Source organism: Hyperolius riggenbachi, chromosome 4 (genome assembly GCF_040937935.1).
Source record: "Hyperolius riggenbachi isolate aHypRig1 chromosome 4, aHypRig1.pri, whole genome shotgun sequence".
NCBI classification, from domain to species: Eukaryota; Metazoa; Chordata; class Amphibia; order Anura; family Hyperoliidae; genus Hyperolius; species Hyperolius riggenbachi.
In genome coordinates, this window is record NC_090649.1 from 333,872,036 (window position 1) to 333,894,899 (window position 22,864).

Sequence of the window (22,864 nt, forward strand, 5' to 3'; positions counted from 1 at the left end):
GCTAGCATAGTGCCCCAAGTATAGCTAGCATAGTGCCCCAAGTATAGCTAGCATAGTGCCCCAGTATAGCTAACATAGTGCCCCAGTATAGCTAGCATAGTGCCCCAGTATAGCTAGCATAGTGCCCCAGTATAGCTAGCATAGTGCCCAGTATGGCTAGGTGAGTGGGTAGGTAGTTAGTGCCCCTCCCCGCTCCCACCGCTGCTATTACCTTAGGCGGCGCCGCTTCCCCTATCCCCGTTCTGCTCCGGTAACTAATTCACAGCAGCGCGCTCATCGGCGGCTGCTGTGTGATGACGGAGGAAACCATAGAGAGCGGTTCCCATAGTAACGGCGATACATATCGCCGCTACAGGAAGCCGCTCTCTATGGTTTCCTCCGTCATCACACAGCAGCCGCCGAGGGGCGCGCTGCTGTGAATTAGTTACCAGAGCAGGACGGGGATAGAGGAAGCGGCGCCGCCTAAGGTAATAGCAGCAGCGGCCGCGGGGGGAGCGGCACTACCTACCCACCCACCTACCGATACTGGCACATGACTCGCAAGCAAGCCGACCCCCCAACTTTTGGGCCACTTTTGGGGGGTGAAAAATTTGGCTTGCTTGCGAGTATATACGGTATATTTCCTTGCAGACTTATACAAACATTATAAGAGGAGTGTGAGATTATTCATGTCAACCCCTTTTTTATTTTTTCCCAACAGGTGTGCTTTAAGACTATCAGAATGTACGCAATTTGCATAATGTGCTATATACATGCATTACTTATGTTGCCTGTTACACGAGAGATGGAAGTATTGCATGTATAAAGCAAATTAGAATTATGCTTTCAGGGAAAAGGTGTATATACTACTACTCACCCATCCCTGCTGCAATGACAGGAAGTGCAAGGTCATAAGTATACAATATGTAAGACATCATCAGGAAGTCAATGTAACTTCGATGACTCGGCAAAAGGACAACTGGGTGCTCCTGTATCGCTTGAGCCAACTGCAAAAATACAACAAAAAATCCTAATATGCATTTTGATTCACAAAATAATTTATTTATGATATGATATGCAAATCAGCGAATACTTTGTAACATGGTGATATGGTTATGTTAAAGGAACATTTACTTAAACATCTACATTTTGAACACATATCCCAGGGGGGTACCTACAGTTATGTCCTTAAATATTTGGACAGAGACAACTCAGATGCAGTTGAAGTGTAGGCTTTCAGCTTTCATTCAGTTGGGTGAACAAAACAATTGCATAAACATGTGAGGCAACTAAAGCATTTTTTTTAACACAATCCCTTCATCTCAGGCGCTTAAAAGTCATTGAACAATGAAATGACTCAAAGGCTATTTTGTGGGCAGGCATGGGCAAGTCCATCGTTATGTCATTATCAATTAAGCCGATAAAAGGCCTACAGTTGATTTGAGGTGTGGTGCTTGCATGTGGAAGATTTTGCTGTGAGCAGACAACATGCGGTCATATGAGCTCTCCATGCAGGTGAAATAAGCCATCCTTAACCACTTCCCGACCGCCGTATATACAATTGGCGGCCGGGAAGAGGACCCCGCAACGACCGCCGTATTGACAAATGGCGGCGGTCCTTGTAGGGGCATGGGCGGAGCGATCGCGTCATCAGTGACGCGATCCTCCGCCTCCGCCTGGCGCCGATCACCCGCCGCAACATCCCGCCGGCCATACGGAAGCGCCGGCGGGATGTTAACCCGACGATCGCCGCATACAAAGTGTATAATACACTTTGTAATGTTTACAAAGTGTATTATACAGGCTGCCTCCTGCCCTGGTGGTCCCAGTGTCCGAGGGACCACCAGGGCAGGCTGCAGCCACCCTAGTCTGCACCAAGCACACTGATTCCCCCCCCCCTGCCCCAGATCGCCCACAGCACCCATCAGACCCCCCCCCTGCCCACCACCCAGACCCCTGTTTGCACCCAATCACCCCACTAATCACCCGTCAATCACTCCCTGTCACTATATGTCAACGCTATTTTTTTTATCCCCCCCCCCCATGCCCCCTGCTCCCTCCTGATCACCCCCCCACCCCTCAGATTCTCCCCAGACCCCCCCCAGACCCCCCACCCCATGTACTGTATGCATCTATCCCCCCTGATCACCTGTCAATCACCTGTCAATCACCCATCAATCACCCCCTGTCACTGCCACCCATCAATCAGCCCCTAACCTACCCCTTGCGGGCAATCTGATCACCCACCCACACCAATAGATCGCCCGCAGATCCGACATCAGATCACCACCCAAGCGCAGCGTTTACATCTATTCTCTCCTCTAAACACCCACTATTTACCCATCAATCACCCATCAATCACCCCCATCACCACCTGTCACTGTTACCCATCAGATCAGACCCTAATCTGCCCCTTGCGGGCACCCAATCACCCGCCTACACGCTCAGATTGCCCTCAGACCCCCCCTTATCAATTCGCCAGGGCATTATTTACATCTGTCCTTCCCTGTAATAACCCAGCTGTCATGGTACACATTGGCACCAATGACAAAGTTAGTGGGAGATGGAAGGTCCTCAAAAATGATTTTCAGGTACTTGGAGATAAACTTAAAGCAAGGACCTCCAAGGTGGTGTTCTCTGAAATACTGCCAGTGCCACGCGCTACATCTGAGAGACAGAGGGAGCTTAGGGAGTTAAATAAGTGGCTGAGAAATTGGTGTAGGAAGGAAGGGTTTGGGTTCCTGGAGAACTGGGCAGACTTTGCAGTCGGCTACAGGTTCTACAGCAGGGATGGGCTGCACCTTAATGGGGAGGGTGCAGCTGCATTGGGGGAGAAGATGGCTAAACGGTTGGAGGAGATTTTAAACTAGGATCTGGGGGGAGGCGGGAGGATAAAGTCTCAATATGTAGACAAGATAAGGTAAAAAGACAGTGGGAGCCTAACATTATGGGGGGTGAAGAGGGGGGTGGGGACAGTGTAAAGATTAAGGAGGTTGGTAAAACTTCAAGTAGCCCATTTCGTGTAAACAAAATTGGTAAATGTGTTGGTAAAAATATAAAGTGCATGGTAACCAATGCTCGGAGCCTTGCAAATAAAATAGACGAACTAGAGTTCATTCTGAATGACAAAGGCTATGACATTGTGGGAATAACCGAGACAAGGATGGATGAAAGCCATGACTGGATAGCTAATTTAAAAGGATACAATGTGTTTAGGAGGGATAGAACAGGGAAAAAAGGTGGAGGGGTTTGTCTCTTTGTTAAGAATTCTTTTACAGCTGTCCTCAACGATGAGATGGAGGAAGATTGCGAAGATGTGGAGTCCGTTTGGGTAAATATTCATGGTGGAAATAAAAGTTGCCAATTGCTTATTGGGGTATGCTACAGACCACCTCTTATTAATGAAGCTGCAGAACTGCAATTACTACAGCAGATTGAAAAAGCTGCAAGTAAAAACGAGGTCATAATTATGGGCGACTTTAACTTTCCAGACATTGACTGGGGTATTGAGGCTACCCATTCTGGTAAAAGCAGCAGATTTCTGGAAGCACTACAGGACAATTACTTGACTCAAATGGTAACGGAACCAACTAGGGGGAATGCGTTACTGGATCTGATAATTTCTAATAGACCAGATAATGTATCAAATGTGCAGGTTCAAGAACATTTGGGAAATAGTGATCACAACATGATAACGTTTGATCTGGTGACTGATAGGCCACGGGGCAGCGGGACCACTAAAACTATGAATTTTAGAAAAGCAAAGTTCAATCAAATTAGGCAGGCACTAAGTTTGGTGAACTGGGATAATGTACTACAAGGGGACGACACTGAAGGGAAATGGCAAGCTTTTAAACGTATTCTCAATCAATATTGTAGTATGTATATCCCATATGGAAACAAAATGTCTAGGAATAAAAAAAGGCCTCTATGGATGAATAGAAAGGTTAGGGATAAAATGAAGAGGAAAAAGAATGCCTATAAGGTCCTAAAACAGGAGGGGACTGAGGCTGCACTAAGCAATTATAAGGAGTGCAATAAAAATTGTAAAAAAGAAATTAGGCTGGCAAAGATCGAAGCTGAAAATCAAATCGCTAGGGATATCAAATCTAACCCAAAAAAGTTTTACAAGTACATCAACTCTAAAAAAAGAAAGGTTGACTGTATAGGAATCCTAAAGGATGAGGGTGGGAACTCAATGGTGGATGACCAAGGTAAGGCAGAGTTATTAAATGCTTTCTTTGCTTCTGTCTTCACAAAGGAAACAGCACTGTTGCAAATTACAGAGGCAGAAGAGTCTCAATCTTCTAACTGTAATATTAAATACTTAGCGCAGGAAGAAGTAAAGGCAAGACTAAATAAATTAAAAATAGACAAGGCACCTGGCCCGGATGGCATGCATCCTCGGGTCCTAAGAGAATTAAGTTCAGTTATAGCTAAGCCCCTTTATCTTATCTTTTGTGACTCTCTTGCAACTAGCAGAGTCCCAGTGGATTGGCGTACAGCCCACGTTTTCATTATTTAAGAAGGGCAAAAAAATCTGATCCAGGAAATTATAGACCTGTAAGCTTAACATCAGTTGTATGCAAACTATTTGAGGGGTTACTAAGAGATACTATACATGACTTCATAGTAGAAAATAATCTTATTTCTCAGCATCAACATGGGTTTACTAAAGACAGGTCCTGTTTGACTAACATGCTCAGCTTTTATGAGGTAGTGAATGCTAATATGGATATTGGGAATGCTGTAGATGTGATATACTTGGACTTTGCAAAGGCCTTCGACACTGTTCCCCACAGAAGTCTGGTGCAAAAGTTGAGGATGCAAGGACTGGGGAAGAGTTTGTGTGCATGGATAGGGAACTGGCTAATGGACAGAAAACAAAGAGTTGTGGTCAATGGATCGTACTCAAAATGGTAGACTGTTAGCAGTGGGGTCCCACAGGGGTCTGTTCTGGGTCCAGTGCTCTTCAATTTATTTATTAATGACCTAGTAGATGCAGTAGTGAGCAATGTTGCTATTTTTGCAGATGATACAAAATTGTGCAGAATCATCAACTCTCAGGAAGATAGTGTCATATTGCAACAGGATCTGGATAGGATGGCTATATGGGCACATAAATGGCAGATGAAATTCAATGTTGACAAATGTAAAGTCATGCATTTTGGTCGTACCAATGGTCTAGCACCATACAAAATAAATGGGATACAGTTGGGAACATCAAACTTGGAGAAGGACTTAGGAGTACTCATCGACAACAAGTTAAATAATCGTACTCAAGGCCAAGCCGCTGCAGCTAAAGCAAACAAAATTTTGGGATGCATTAAAAGGGAAATAAAAACTCGAGATGTTAGCATAATATTGCCCCTGTTTAACTCTCTAGTAAGGCCACATCTGGAATATGGAATTCAGTTCTGGGCACCACATTACAAAAAAGATATTGCAGTTTTAGAGCAGGTGCAGAGACGAGCTACAAAATTGATACGTGGGATGGAAGGTCTCGCTTACCAAGAAAGGTTAGATAAACTGGGTTTATTTAGTCTAGAGAAAAGACGCCTTAGGAGATCTAATTAACATGTATAAATACATTAGAGGGCAATATAATAGCTTGGCGGATGAGCTTTTTGTCCCTAGGCCTTCTCAAAGGACTAGAGGACATGAGCTGCGCATGGAGGAAAAACGTTTTAGCCATTTATTTAGGAAAGGGTTCTTTACAGTAAGAGTGGTTAAGATGTGGAATGCATTGCCACAGGAAGTAGTTATGGCAAACTCTATACCTGCATTTAAAGGGGGCTTAGATGCTTTCCTTGCGTTGAAAGACATCCATGGCTACAATTACTAGGTTATGCCTAATGATGTTGATCCAGGGATTTTATCTGATTGCCATCTGGAGTCAGGAAGGAATTTTTCCCATTTGGGGCTAATTGGACCATGCCTGGTGGGGTTTTTTTCGCCTTCCTCTGGATCAACAGGGGTATGTGGGGGACGGGCTGGAGTTGTACTTTGTACTGGTTGAACTCGATGGACGTATGTCTTTTTTCAACCAAAATAACTATGTAACTATGTAACTATGTAACCCACTGATCACCTGTCAATCACCCATCAATCACCCCCTGTCACTGCCACCCATCAATCATCCCCTGTCACTGCCACCCATCAATCAGCCCCTAACCTGCCCCTTGCGGGCAATCTGATCACCCACCCACACCAATAGATCGCCCGCAGATCCGACATCAGATCACCACCCAAGCGCAGCGTTTACATCTATTCTCTCCTCTAAACACCCACTAATTACCCATCAATCACCCATCAATCACCCCCTATCACCACCTGTCACTGTTACCCATCAGATCAGACCCTAATCTGCCCCTTGCGGGCACCCAATCACCCGCCTACACGCTCAGATTGCCCTCAGACCCCCCCTTATCAATTCGCCAGTGCAATATTTACATCTGTTCTCCCCTGTAATAACCCACTGATTACCTGTCAATCACCTATCAATCACCCATCAATCACCCCCTGTCACTGCCACCCATCAATCACCCCCTGTCACTGCCACCCATCAATCACCCGCTGTCACTGCCACCCATCAATCAGCCCCTAACCTGCCCCTTGCGGGCAATCTGATCACCCACCCACACCAATAGATCGCCCGCAGATCCGACGTCCGATCACCTCCCAAGTGCAGTGTTTACATCTGTTCTCTACCTTAAACACCCACTAATTACCCATCAATCACCCCCTGTCACTGCTACCTATCAGATTAGACCCCCTAGGGCACTCAATCACCCGCCCACACCCTCAGAATGCTCTCAGACCCCAGCCCTGATCACCTCGCCAGTGCATTGCTTGCATCTATTCCCCCCTCTAATCACACCTTGAGACACCCATCAATCACCTCCTGTCACCCCCTAACACACCTACCCATCAGATCAGGCCCTAATTTGCCCCGTGTGGGCTCCTGATCACTCGGCCAAACCCTCAGATCCCCCTCAGACCCCCTTCCGATCACCTCCCCAGTGCATTAATTGCATCTATTTTCCCCTCTAACCACCCCCTGAGACACCCATCAATCACCTCCTGTCACCCCCCTAGCACTCCTATCCATCAGATCAGGCCCAATACAACCTGTCATCTAAACGGCCACCCTGCTTATGACCGGTTCCACAAAATTTGCCCCCTCATAGACCACCTGTCATCAAAATTTGCAGATGCTTATACCCCTGAACAGTCATTTTGAGACATTTGGTTTCCAGACTACTCACGGTTTTGGGCCCGTAAAATGCCAGGGCGGTATAGGAACCCCACAAGTGACCCCATTTTAGAAAAAAAGACACCCCAAGGTATTCTGTTAGGTGTATGACGAGTTCATAGAAGATTTTATTTTTTGTCAAAAGTTAGCGGAAATTGATAATTGGTTTTTTTTCACAAAGTGTCATTTTTCACTAACTTGTGACAAAAAATAAAGTCTTCTATGAACTCGCCATACACCTAACGGAATACCTTGGGGTGTCTTCTTTCTAAAATGGGGTCACTTGTGGGGTTCCTATACTGCCCTGGCATTTTAGGGGCCCTAAACCGCGAGGAGTAGTCTAGAAAACAAATGCCTCAAAATGACCTGTGAATAGGACGTTGGGCCCCTTAGCACACCTAGGCTGCAAAAAAGTGTCACACATGTGGTACCGCCGTACTCAGGAAAAGTAGTATAATGTGTTTTGGGGTGTATTTTTACACATACCCATGCTGGGTGGGAGAAATTTCTATGTAAATGGACAATAGTGTGTAAAAAAAATCAAACAATTGTCATTTACAGAGATATTTCTCCCACTTAGCATGGGTATGTGTAAAAATACACCCCAAAACGCATTATACTACTTCTCCTGAGTACGGCGATACCACATGTGTGGCACTTTTTTGCACCCTAACTGCGCTAAAGGGCCCAAAGTCCAATGAGTACCTTTAGGATTTCACAGGTCATTTTGAGAAATTTCGTTTCAAGACTACTCCTCACGGTTTAGGGCCCCTAAAATGCCAGGGCAGTATAGGAACCCCACAAATGACCCCATTCTAGAAAGAAGACACCCAAAGGTATTCTGTTAGGAGTATGGTGAGTTCATAGAAGATTTTATTTTTTGTCCCAAGTTAGCGGAAAATGACACTTTGTGAAAAAAAACAATTAATATCAATTTCCGCTAACTTGTGACAAAAAATAAAATCTTCTATGAACTCGCCATACTCCTAACTGAATACCTTGGGGTGTCTTATTTCTAAAATGGGGTCATTAGTGGGGTTCCTATACTGCCCTGGCATTTTAGGGGCCCTAAACCGTGAGGAGTAGTCTTGAAACAAAAATGACCTGTGAAATCCTAAAGGTACTCATTGGACTTTGGGCCCCTTAGCACAGTTAGGGTGCAAAAAAGTGCCACACATGTGGTATCGCCGTACTCGGGAGAAGTAGTACAATGTGTTTTGGGGTGTATTTTTACACATACCCATGCTGGGTGGGAGAAATACCGCTGTAAATGGACAATTGTGTGTAAAAAAAATCAAAAGATTGTCATTTACAGAGGTATTTCTCCCACCCAGCATGGGTATGTGTAAAAATACACCCCAAAACACGTTGTACTACTTCTCCCGAGTATGGCAATACCACATGTGTGGCACTTTTTTGCACCCTAACTGCGCTAAAGGGCCCAAAGTCCAATGAGTACCTTTAGGATTTCACAGGTCATTTTGAGAAATTTCGTTTCAAGACTACTCCTCACGGTTTAGGGCCCCTAAAATGCCAGGGCAGTATAGGAACCCCACAAATGACCCCATTTTAGAAAGAAGACACCCCAAGGTATTCCGTTAGGAGTATGGCGAGTTCATAGAAGATTTTATTTTTTGTCACAAGTTAGCGGAAATTGATTTTAATTGTGTTTTTTCACAAAGTGTCATTTTCCGCTAACTTTTGACAAAAAATAAAATCTTCTATGAACTCACCATACTCCTAACGGAATACCTTGGGGTGTCTTCTTTCTAAAATGGGGTCATTTGTGGGGTTCCTATACTGCCCTGGCATTTTAGGGGCCCTAAACCGTGAGGAGTAGTCTTGAAACGAAATTTCTCAAAATGACCTGTGAAATCCTAAAGGTACTCATTAGACTTTGGGCCCTTTAGCGCAGTTAGGGTGCAAAAAAGTGCCACACATGTGGTATCGCCGTACTCAGGAGAAGTAGTATAATGTGTTTTGGGGTGTATTTTTACACATACCCATGCTGAGTGGGAGAAAGATCTCTGTAAATGGACAATTGTGTGTAAAAAAAATTAACAAATTGTCATTTACAGAGATATTTCTCCCACCCAGCATGGGTATGTGTAAAAATACACCCCAAAACACATTATACTACTTCTCCTGAGTACGGCAATACCACATGTGTGGCACTTTTTTGCAGCCTAACTGCGCTAAGGGGTCCAAAGTCCAATGAGCACCTTTAGGCTTTACAGGGGTGCTTACAATTTAGCACCCCCCAAAATGTCAGGACAGTAAACACACCCCACAAATGACCCCATTTTGGAAAGTAGACCCTTCAAGGTATTCAGAGAGGGGCATGGTGAGTCCGTGGCAGATTTTTTTTTTTTTTTGTCGCAAGTTAGAAGAAATGGAAACTTTTTTTTTTTTTTTTTCTCACAAAGTGTCATTTTCCGCTTACTTGTGACAAAAAATAATATCTTCTATGAACTCACTATGCCCCTCAGTGAATACTTTGGGATGTCTTCTTTCCAAAATGGGGTCATTTGGGGGGTATTTATACTATCCTGGAATTCTAGCCCCTCATGAAACATGACAGGGGGTCAGAAAAGTCATAGATGCTTGAAAATGAGAAAATTCACTTTTTGCACCATAGTTTGTAAACGCTATAACTTTTACCCAAACCAATAAATATACACTGAATGGGTTTTTTTTAATCAAAAACATGTTTGTCCACATTTTTCGCGCTGCATGTATACAGAAATTTTACTTTATTTGAAAAATGTCAGCACAGAAAGTTAAAAAAATCATTTTTTTGCCAAAATTCATGTCTTTTTTGATGAATATAATAAAAAGTAAAAATCGCAGGAGCAATCAAATAGCACCAAAAGAAAGCTTTATTAGTGACAAGAAAAGGAGCCAAAATTCATTTAGGTGGTAGGTTGTATGAGCGAGCAATAAACCGTGAAAGCTGCAGTGGTCTGAATGGAAAAAAAGTGGCCGGTCCTTAAGGGGTGGAAAGCCCTAGGTCCTCAAGTGGTTAAGCTGCCAAAACAGAAAAAAAAACATCCGAGAAAATCTACAGTTTGGTACATTCTGAGAAAAAAAAACAAGCAGTGGTAAACTCAGCAACGCAAAAAGACCTGGACACTCACGGAAGGCAACAGTGGTGGATGATCGCAGAATTATTTCTAGGGTGAAGAAAAGCCTCTTCACAACAGCCAACCAAGCGAACAACACTCTTCAGAGGGTAGGTGAATCCATAAAGAGAAGACTGCATGAAAGTAAATACAGAGGGTGCAACTTGAAGGTGCAAGCCACTCATAAGCCTCAAGAAAATAAAGGCTAGATTGGACTTTGCTAAAAAAAAAATTAAAAAAAATCTGAAAAAAGGCAGCAGTTTTGGAAAAAACGTTCTCTGAACAGATGAAACCAAGATCAGCCTCTACCAGAATGATGGCAAGAACAAAAAAAAAAAGTATATAAAAGGCATGGTACAGGTCGTTATCCAAAGCACACCACATCATCTGTAAAACACGGCGGAGGCACTAGTGTTTATTGATGATGCGACACAGGACAGAAGCAACCAAATTAAATCTAAAGTACTCAGAGACATACTGTCTGCTCAAATGACCCAAAACATACAGCCAAAGCAAGCCAGGAGTTTATTAGACTTTTGCTGCTCCAGGACATAGCTTCATTGTCCCAATAAAATGTGTTTGTTTTTTTTTAATCCCCATTTAATTTTTAACCACAGCCTACACTTTTAACCCATTATTAACCCTTGCAATAAATTTTGGGCCCCAATGCTTCACAGATATAACTCTCTGCCGTTGCCGAGCGATACATCTGTACAGCTCTATGGCCCCTGAACTGTCGCCCTAGCAAACGTATTCGATTGCTACAGACGCACAGGCTAGGGATAAAGGCCACCTGCTCAGCTAGAAGTAACATATGACATATGGGGTATCATTTTAATTGGGAAGGGCAAATAATTCATTTTTATGTGTTTTGTAACTGTGAGACGTGTCATGTAAAAATTAGGAAGGGTGAAAAGAAAAAAAAAATGGGTATTTTCTGCATTTTTTTCCCATAAAATCACAGATTTGGGAGAAAAATATTACCTAAAGAAAGCCTAGATTGTACCAGGGCTGTGGAGTCTGAGGCGGGGCAATTTTGGGTGCCTGGAGTCGGAGTCGGGAAAAAATGCACCGACTCCGACTCCTAATGACTTTAAAAACTGTAATTAAAATAGAAAATATGATAAAATGTTCTATTTCTCAGATAATAGTCATTATAAATAATTTATACATACAGTAATAGCTGTGCTTAGTCCACAAAAATGAAATAAACCAATCAAAATTAGTTACTTGTGCTGCTTCAATAAAGCAGTCCCCGTATTTTTAAAGTCAGATATACACATCTGATTGTGACTGTATATATGATGTGTACACAGGAATCTCTTATATATACTAAATAACATCTATGCTGTAAGTATAAAGCCTGATGTGTAGCTGTGTCACTAATGGAGATGGTCAATGAGATGGAAATAATTCTGCGTTGATTCTGATTTATGCGAATGTACATAAATCAACTGCGGCAGTACAGTTGATTTGATGGCTCATGAAATCAAATAATTTGATATATTGTTAAAATTTGGTTTGGTGACTATGAATTAAATGGTACCTGGAAAGGATGAAAAGAAAAGTTTTATACATACCTGGGGCGTCTTCCAGCCCCCTTCAGGCTAATCAGTCCCTCACTGTCCACCTCCACCACCTGGATCTTCTGCTATGAGTCCTGGTAATTCAGCCAGTCAGCGCAGTCCGGCCGCATGCCGCTTCCACAGCCAGGAGCGTTCTGCACCTGCGCAATAGTGCTGCGTAGGTGTAGTACGCTCCCGGCGGCAGAGTGTGTGCATGCGCACTACGCCAGACAGGCTCAAGTACCTGGACTCATAGCAGAAGATCCAGGTGGCGGAGGAGGACAGCGAGGGACTGATTAGCCTGAAGGGGGCTGGAGAAAGCCCCAGGTATGTATAAAACCTAATTTTATCTGTCTCAGGTTTACTTTGTTACACAGTAGTACTATACTCTACATATGCACTCTCCACAGAGCTGCAGGGAATCCACTGAGAATGTTGTGCACATTGAACACAGAGGTGTTGTCTATCACCCATAAACCTGATTCAGATTGTTCATGAAGAATGTGTAATAGAGGAAGAATCTCCTTATTCCCCTGCAGAGTAACTGCACATCACTCTTACATGTACCCACAGTTACATTGCCTAGGGCCTGATAGATGTTCTTTGTTCCGGTCTGTACATTTTACAAGTACTCAAACCAAGGGCTAGTTTTAGTCTATGACTAAAGCTGGCCATACACTGGCCCGATTTTCGGCCGTTTCGACAGCAGATTCGATCACTGGGATCGAATCTGCTGCCAATCGTTCGCGCTAAACGCACCGGCCGATCCGATTTCCTCCCAAAATCAGATCGGTCCGTCGATCGCGCCGTGCGAAAAAATACCGTCGATAGCCCGCGGGTAGGGAGCGCGTCGCTATCGGCGGCCGATTCGATCAGGTATACATTACCTGACGCTGGCTCCCGGGCATCTTCTCCGCGCTGCGCGGCTCTGTTCCGGCTTCCATCCCAGCGTACATTAACTTCCTGTGTCACTGCAGTGACCAGGAAGTTCAAATAGAGGGCGCTCTATTTGAACTTCCTGGTCACGGAGTGACACAGTGTACGCTGGGATGCGGTGCGGGGTGCAGCGCGGAGAAGAGGACTAGGAGCCAGCTTTAGGTAATACATACGGGGGGGGGGGGGGGGGGGAGACAGGTGGCAGGAGCAGCTCAACAGATTGTGATCGGTTTCAGGCTGAAACCGATTCACAATCTGTTTGCAGTAAAGGCAGCCATACGATCCCTCTCTGATCAGATTCGATCAGATAGGGATCTGTCAGCTGGTCGATCTAATGGCAAATCGACCAGTGTATGGCTACCTTTAAGGGAATAAATATTGCAGTCTCCATATCCTTCTCACTTCAGTTGTCTTTTAAAATTCCTAAGCATTGGCAGTTAAGAGACAAATTTCATGTTACATACTTTCAATCAACAAGATTGTAATATGCAAATTAGAGGAGTCGGTGGAATCCTAAACTGAGGAGCCGGAGTCGGTGGTTTTTTGTACCCACTCCATAGCCCTGGATTGTACTGAAAAAAAAAACCCAAGATATACAGTATATCACTATGATGGCATAAGTACGGTAAATAAAAAGTTACAGCTGTATCAAACGGACACAGCTAAAGTGTAAAAAATGTCAGGAACCGTAAAAGGTAAAAACCGTGGAACACGAACCAGTTAAAGAAAAGAAGCAGAAAAAAATAATTTTATTTATATAGTGCGCATATCTTCCGTAGTGCTATAAACAGTACAAAACAAATATTGGGGCACATATATACATGAGAAGTTAAAGACACTGTACAGTCATGACATTCAGTAATACAAGTACAAATACATACCGGTACATAGTTTATGTGTGGATTGAGATATCACTAAAATTGCTACACGCTAGCTTTGTATGCCAGCGTTAGAAGTTTAAACTGGATCCTTTGGGTAATTGGTAATCAATGGAGAGATTGGGAGAGAGGTGCTGCCTCAGAGGTTGTTAGGATGCGAAGGAGGTAGGAAGCTGTTGACCGCTCTACTGCGTTTGCGCACCACCCAAGCACAGGATCTAAGTGACCACGGGTCTTCACCCACGACCCCTTGAGGGGGAAGCAGGACCACAACCCCTTGAGGGGGAAGTGGGAACTTCGCTGCCTAGTGCCCACCAGGTTGTGCTTAGGTAAATCCTACAGTAGATTGGAGAACAGCTGACACTGCGGTGTGGAGGTCGAAGTGTCAGATACTGGAGCTGATGACAAGAGCGTAGTCGGGGTCACAAGCCAAGATCGGGGCAGGCGGATATCTCTCGGAGTCGGGGTCACAAGAAGAGGTCGAGGCAGGCGGAATCGAGGTCACAGGCAAAGGTCGAGGCAGGCGGCAATCAAGTAGAGTCGGGGTCACAGGCCAGGAGTCACAACGGGAAGACAACACAGAGCAGGGATTCACCAGACACAGGGTCATCCAGAACTGTCAGAAACAACAGCACTTTGTCTATGGGCGGAAGTGCTTATATAGGGATTTCTGGCGCCAAAATGCAGCGCATGCGTACAAACGTCCGCTACCCCTCTGCGCATGCGTACGTCAAAATTCTTAGTTTTCCTACACGTAAAACTGTCCGTGTGTACCAACGTTCTTGCAGACGTATGCGTCCTACGCGGATGACCCGGAAGCGGCTGGCAAAGTGCAAGAAAACCTCGGGAAGTGCCGCGCGCGTGCATTACGTACGGCGATGTCGGCTGGGACCAGCGCGGTGAGTATGACAGAGGTGCAGGAGAGATGGATGAGATGGGCAGCAGAGTTTAGTAAGGACTGGAGAGGTGCCAGTCTGCTTTTTGGTAAACCACAAAGTAGGGTGTTACAGTAGTCAAGACGGGATATGATTAGAGCATGTGCAAGCATTTTGGTTGCCTCCTGTGAAAGGATGCGGTGAATTCTGAAAATGTTTTTTGAGATGGAAGTAGCAGGAGGAAATTAATGTGTTGATATGTAGTGTAAATAAGAGCTCAGAGTCCAGAATTACCCCCAAAATGGCCAAGTCAGTAACCTGATCTTAACCCAATTGAGCATGCATTTCACTTGTTGACTAAAATTCAGACAAAAAGGCCCACAAACAAACAGCAACTGAAAGCCAACAAGAAATCTTGTACTCTCACAAGTGGAACTATATGTATCCAAAGAAGTGGGTAGATAATCTTAAAGGGAACCTTAACTGGCGAGCAAAAAAAAATTCACTTACCTGGGGGCTTTCCCAAGCCTCCCGCAGCCGTCCGGTGCCCGCGCCGGTCCTTCGGTGCCCTCCGGTCTCCCTCCGCCGCTAAGTTTCGTTTTCGGACGACTGCCAGTCGTCCTCGGGCCTCTTCCGCACTCCTCGTCGTAAACTGCAGTAAAGCGCGTCCGCATGACGCCGAACGCGTCATGTGCATGACGCCAAACGCGTCATGCGGCGCGCTTTACTGCAGTTTACGACGAGGAATGCGGAAGTGGCCCGAGGACGACTGGCAGTCGTCCGAAAACGAAACTTAGCGGCGGAGGGAGACCGGAGGGCACCGAAGGACCGGCGCGGGCACCGGACGGCTGCGGGAGGCTTGGGAAAGCCCCCAGGTAAGTGAATTTTTTTTTGCTCGCCAGTTAAGGTTCCCTTTAAGTGCTGCTCTGTTGTTGGGGAAGGTGCAGGAACCTATACAGAACAAGAGCGCTCCATAGTGTATTATTGTAAAAAAAAAGTTTTATTTGCAATAGACAAATTGCACTCACAATATGTAGAGTATAATAGCGCATATCAATGAGCAGTATTCCTAGCTCGCACAACGTCACATCTGACGAAGGCGTGGAGCGCCGAAACACGTAATGACAATAGAAGCACGCTATTGAGCAGGACCCGCCCTCCTGTCGTGCGAGCCAGGAAGTCCCTATCCAATGGACAGTGCGTTGCTGGCCACAGCCCGGATGACACAGCCGCACCCGTGAGGGCCGGAATACTGCTCATTGATATGCGCTATTATACTCTACATATTGTGAGTACAATTTGTCTATTGCAAATAAAGCTTTTCTTTACAATAATAATACACTATGGAGCGCTCTTGTTCTGCATAGATTCCTGCAACTGAAAGCCACTGCAGTAAAGGCCTGGCAGAGTATTAAAAATAAGTAAACCAGCATCTGGTGGTATCTAAGAGTTCAAGACTCCAGGCTGTCATTGCCAGCAAAGGGTTTTCAACCAAATATTAGGCAAGTTGAGTTCACTCAAATGCATAGCACCCATGCTATGCATTTGAGTGAACTCAACTTGCCTAAGCTCTATGCTCCCATCCAGTGCCTAACTAAGTATTACCTTGTACTCATACTGTGCTGAGTGATCTGGTTTTTCTTGTTTTCCTGTATTGCCGTATTGCTGTAGGTCACCCCTAAATATTGTCTGTAACCTAAACTAATGTCCAGCACCGCGTAATATGTTGGCGCTTTATAAATACAATAAATAAATATGTATTAGAAATGAACATTTATTTGTCCAATTACCTTTGAGCCTCTGAAATGAAGGGACTTTGTTAAAAACATGCTTTAGTTGCCTCCCATTTTCATTCAGGGCTGTGGAGTCAGGACAAAAATCATCCAACTCCTCAGTTTATAAAAACCACTGACTCCAACTTCAGGTACCCAAAATTGCTCCGACTCCTCTAATTTTTACCAAGGCTATGGATTTGGTACAAAAATCATCTGACCCTGACGTGACCGGAAGCCGTTGGAGGAAGACGTGTAGACTAGAAGCTCCGGGGAGACAGACACTTGTAAGCTATTTCCAGCGAGCAACAGTTGCACTACCGTTGCCCTGCCGGGAAGCCGAGAGAGACCTCTCCAAATACACAACGAGGCATACCGGAGATTTTCAAATCGCAGACGGCCACACTGAGCACAAACACAAGAAGCAAGATGGCGCCTGATCCGGACACTCTGGCTGTGACGCATCAACTATCTGGAGAAAGCACACAAGGGGTGAAAGTGAATCAACAACCCCAGGCAAAAGGTACTTACATTAGGGGATTTAAATGCAGTGGCAGGGGACTTGAAGTCTGTATTGCAGGAAGCGGTGGCTTCCATACGTGGAGATATCCAAGTGTTAACAAATAAAGTGGAAGCGATAGCCAACATGGCAAAAGAGCAGGCTGGAGACATTAAGCGTATTAAAGAGAGTCTGAAGCGAGAATAAATCTCGCTTCAGACCTCATAGATAGCAGGGGCATGTGTGCCCCTGCTAAACCACCGCTATCGCACCGCTAAACGGGGGTCCCTTCAAATCCCCCTCCGTGCAGCGCATCCCCTCTTCCTGGTTGGGGCAGGGCTAGCCGCCGCAGCCCTGCCCCACGCGCATGTCAGCGCGTATCTCCGCCTCTCCCCCGCCCCTCTCAGTCTTCCTTCACTGAGAGGGGCGGGGGAGAGGCGGCGATGCGCCGCTGATAGACGCGACTGAAGGCAGGGCTGCAGCCGTTAGCCCTGCCTCCAGGAACGACCAAGTCTACGACGAAGGTTTGCAGGGGTGGGTTTGGGGGTGAAGTGACCCCCGTTTAGCGGGATAGCGGCGTTTTAGCAGGAGCACACATGCCCCTGCTATCTATGAGGTCTGAAGCGAGATTTATTCTCGCTTCAGACTCTCTTTAAGAAGCAGTCCAATAAGCAGGATCGCCAAATACAACAGGCCTTCAGAATTATTGAGGACTTGGACAATAGAGGCCGGAGGAAGAACTTACGTATCAAAGGCATGGCAGAAACGGTACAACCAGCACAGTTAGTGAACGCTCTTCAATCCCTATTCAACAGCTTATTGGAAAAAGAAGCAGACACTGCAATAGATTTCGTGCAGGCACATAGGGCCCTGAAGCCCCGTAGTACTGACCCATCTGCCCCCCGAGATGTGATATGTTGTCTGGCCTCCTTTCCTCTGAAGAAGGAAATTGTCAAAGCTGCAAGGGGCCAAGATAGGATTATCTTCAATGACTCTGAAGTGACTATATTTCAGGATCTTTCTCCCGTAACACTCAGACAGAGAAGGTGTAACGATTGTGGAACTCTCTCTGTGATCAGCGCACAACGCGTGCGCTGACACGGCAGAAATCCTCCACAAGCGTATATTTGCAGGCACCCAGCAAAAGGTGCTACGCACCTGTAGAGGGAAATTCCTGTCGGCAGATGGCGCTGGGGAGTGCAGAGGAACCAATCCTCTGTACCTCCACAAGTGCCAGACAGGAATTGTACGAAGCGCAGAACGCAATCGCAAGAGAGGCGATTGCGAATGAGAGCGAGCAAAGGGACAGGTTGTATGTGTGTGCGCCAATCCAGTCGCCACCCCGCGACCGCGCACAAACAGCAGATATGAAATAGGAACGCGATCGCGAGAGGTGCGATCGCCAGACGTGACACAAGGCAGATCAGAATAGAATACGAGGGTAGCAAAGGCACAGCAAATAATACAATGAGAAGATGCGGAAAATAACAAACGCTAGCTAACCGCGAACACCGCACTCATTCGCAACAGTGCACGCGGTTATGCGCGGTCTTCACGTGATAAGCACAATAGAGACAAGCACGCCTAACTAACCATCGACAGACAAACATGAAACAGAGGACGCGAGCGCTTGCTTAACGGTTACCTCACCGAGCCTCCAGCAAGCGTAGTAGACAAGACAGACACACGAAAACAGGGACAAGCGAGAGATAGGATCCACAGCACTAGCGAAAAGTGGCTAGCGCAATCCAGGTACAGAGTAGCAGAACAGAAGGATCCCCAGCGCTAGCGAAAAGTGGCTAGCGCGATCCCAGAAGACAGAACAGAAGGATCCCCTGCGCTAGCAAAAAGTAGCTAGCGCGATCTCAGGAGACAGAACAGAAGAGATAGCTGGTAGCAACCGCTGCACCAGCTATACTCCAAGAACAGAGATCAGAACCATTTCCTGTCGACCACCATTGGGACTGGACAATGGCAACAGGCAGGACAAGACAGAACAGGCAATACAGATAATACAACCTGACTGGGCTAGAAGGGGAGCCTAAAGCAACCCCCAGGAATTAACTATACTAGATAGCAATGGCTGACACTCCAGCAGTGTCCATCAGGAACAGACCATGGAAGGGAAATGACCAGCAAAGCCTTCTGGGAAACATAAAGCTCTTATAGTGCCAGTCATCAAAGAAGGCAGGTAGGGGATTTGCATAACGAATGTATGCAAATTCCCCAGCAAGAGAACAGACCAGAAACTTGCAATGGAAAGACAGGTCTCTGTTCCAGAGACCTGCAGCCCACAGACTAGAGGAATGGACAAACAGCTGTCTGCCTGTGCAGCCAGCTGAGCGGATCATCACAGAAGGACGCTGAAACCTTTATTACAGCTTCTACGGGATAAAAACATTGTATATAAATGGCGATTCCCATTTGGATTAAGCGTTACCCAGCTTGGAGAAACCTATCTCTTGCAGACACCGGAGGACTTGGGTCCCTTTTGTGAAGCGCTACGGATTAAAACGCCTGATCTAAGCGAATGGAAACAGGAATTCGCTCTAAACGTAGGAGAAGGAGCGTGGACTCCAGATCAGACCAGACATCGCATGTAAGCCCTTCGTCATGGGAAGAATCAAATCAGGAGAACATGGCTCAAGATGATGATCCTGCCTGATGATCGATGATCTTGAACTATTCTTTATCCAGAAGGGTTTGCAATTAATATTGTGCTATCTGTCTCAAGTGAAATAAGGCTATTAGTTTTAGTTTATAATCGAATCTCCAGGTTGAAGTTAAGACAAATGTAGTAGTTCGTCTTCTGCCCTACAATAGTGCTAAAGAGCATTATCATTAGGTTGTTTAACTATTGGGTATACTGGGATATATACAGCTATTGAAGTGAATCTTGCATTGGGTTATGGGGAGAAAGTTGTAGCTTTAGGGGGATAAACATAGTCGTTTTTGAGATTTCTTTAAACACTTCATTTCTCCACACCTCCCCTTATAGTTCATATTGAGACATAAGGGTACATGGGCAACGATCGATTCTATACAATTTTTGAGGTTATGAGGCCCATATAGATACAGCGTAAACTCTTGGACAGGCACTTCCCATAAAAACCCTTACTTAATTTATTTAGAAATACTTATCTGCTTGGCTACTTTAGTTTTAGTCTTGTTAATTTTTTGTCCGTCTCCCCTCTAGGCACTTATTTGTTCTACTTTATATATAAAAAGGAATTTGCGAACAGCTCTCGCACGCATCTTCTTTACCTTAGGTATCCTATTTGTATTTGTAGAGATCTTTCTTGTGGTATACATCTGACTCCAGAGTTTGGAGTTTTTGTGTGCTGTAAGAGGGACCTGTTGCACCTCCCCACCCAAGACACTCTCAGGGGTGTCTCTTTGTTACAGTATTTTCGTAAAGGGGTCTTAACCCCCTTACACTGTTTAAACAAAAGCCACGTAGTGGTATATTTTGTGCTCCCTTGACTTTCACCCTCCCATATTAAGGTATATGTATAAAAGGTTCACACAATCTTCGATTTGCTAGATCCTGACCTTCCACCGTGATTTAGGACCAAGTGTGTTTTCCAAAACGGATTCCTGACACAACAGTTAAAGACACTGATCACTATGCATAAATACAGAGCCCGGGTTTCCTTTATGTCTTTAAATACACAAGGTCTGAACACACCGTATAAAAGGAAATGGGTGTTTTTTGAAGCTCATAAAAATAAGTGTGATGTATTATTTTTACAAGAAACGCATTTCCAGACAGTTAAAACTCCAAAGCTTTTTGACAAAAGGTATCCTACTGTTTATAATTCCTCGACAGCTGAGGGTAAAGTATAGGGCGTTTCTATTGTCTTGTCCAGAAGGGTAAAGTGGGAACTTAGGGACAGTATTATAGACACAGATGGCAGATTTGTCTTTGTGAAGGGTGTACTAAACGATCACCCGGTGACCCTAGCGGCAATATATTCCCCCAATTCAGAACAGGCTGCCTTTATGTCCGATATAACTGACCGCTTGCTGACATTTTCTCAAGCCATGCTTATTTTAGGTGGTGATTTGAATATTACCCTAAATCCTGCACATCTGATGGGTGCTCTTCCATACGATATAAAGTACTGAATAGAATTAAACATAACTTGTCCTTGCTTAAACTTATAGATCCATGGAGAATGAGCCACCCCTCTGTGCAAGATTTTATATACATATTGTTCTGCTTTACATAATAAAGCAACAAGAATAGACTACTTTTTCATTTCTCAGCAGGATCTTCCTAAATTTGTGGAAGCAAAAATTGAACTTAGAACTAGATCAGATTATGCTCCCATTATTTTGAATCTAGAACTGGGAGCTAAACAAGACAAAGAATTTATCTGGAGATTCCCTGCTCAGTTACTTACTGAGAAAAGTATTAAATCTAAGCTAAAAACTGGTCTAGAGGTATTTTTTGAGCAGAACGACACACCAGAGGTCAGCAGGCGATCAGTGTGGTTAGCTCATAAATGCAATATGAGGGGGCTACTACTCGCAGAACAAGCTAAACTAAGGAAAATCAAAAGAGAAGAGATTGATTCTTGGTTGGAGGAACTGGGACGTTTGGAAATATTGAACAAAAGAAACGTGTCTGTCATAAATTCAAATAGGTTAGCAGAAGTCAGATCTTTGCTTAACAAAGCTTTGGATAGGCGTTTCCAGGCAGAATTTACACAGAGAACGGGGATTTTTTACGAAGCGGGTAACAAACCTGGGAAGTATTTAGCTAGAGCATTTAGAGAGAAGCAGGTTGGGGGAGACATCAAAGCCATTAGAAATACCAAAGGTGATTTACTGCAGAAAACCCCAGAAATTGTGGAAAAATTCAAGGAATTTTATTCAGAACCCTTAAATCGCATAGCACGTCAGAAGTAGAGAAAAACCTGAGGATCAGTAAGATCAAACAATTTCTAATTACGTCAGGCATGCCTAAAGTAGACAGGAAAGAGATTGAAGACTGGGGGGGGGGGGGGGGGCGGAGGGGTAGGATTTTCAGGAAGATGAGGTTATTGAGGCCATAAAATCTCAAACCTAACAAAAGCCCAGGCCCAGATGGCTTTTCTGGAGCATACTATAAAGCATTCAGTACCATTTTAATACCCATTTTACTGCTATGATCAATGAGATTTCTGATTTAAACCCCTTGCCTGCAGAGATGCAATTAGCACACATCACAATAATACCTAAGAAGGGAAAAGATGACACAAATTGTGCCAATTTTAGGCAAATTTCTCTACTAAACGTAGATACAAAACTATGTTGCAAGATTATCGCTATCAGATTAGTTAAAATTATCCCTTCTATAATTGGCAAGGATCAGGTAGGGTTTGTCCCTGGAAGAGAAGCCAGGGACAATACGACAAAAGCCATTACCCTGATTGAGTTCATGCAGAAGCGAAATGTCGAGGGCCTTCTCCTATCGATTGATGTGGAGAAGGCCTTCGAAAGAGTAACCTGGGATTATATGAGAGAGGTGCTGAAGTACATTGATGTAGGGAGTGTTATGGAACAAAAGATACTGGCATTATATTCTGAGCCTACAGCTCAAGTTAGAGTTAACGGCTGTCTCTCCCAACCCTTCTCACTTAAAAATAGAACGCGCCAAGGCTGTCCGCTTTCCCTATTGATTTTTATTTTAACGAAAGAACCATTCATCAGACATGTTCACATTGATCAGCACATAATGGGGGTTGAGATTGGAAATTTATGCTTTAAAATGGCTGCATTCGCAGATGATATTTTACTATTTTTGATCAATCCGAAAGTTTTACTGAAAGCAGCTATAGAAGCCTTTAGCCTCTTTGAATCACTTTCCAATTTCAAAATGAACATGACAAAGTCTGAGGTTCTAAACGTCACGGTTCCTCCTTCCCTGGTTGAAGAGTTAAACAGAAAATGAGTAGTGGAGCTATAACCTATCTAGGAGTCAAACTACCTAGAGATC

General features: G+C 44.7%; 1 protein-coding gene across 1 annotated transcript in view; it reads right to left on the reverse strand.

The window, feature by feature from the left end:
- GNPAT (glyceronephosphate O-acyltransferase) overlaps nt 1-22,864 on the reverse strand; it is a 105,942-nt gene that overhangs the window by 34,832 nt on the left and 48,246 nt on the right. The window contains exon 4 of the mRNA XM_068233392.1: nt 857-986. Coding sequence (XP_068089493.1) covers nt 857-986 — 130 coding nt within the window. The remainder of the gene's footprint in view (nt 1-856; nt 987-22,864) is intronic.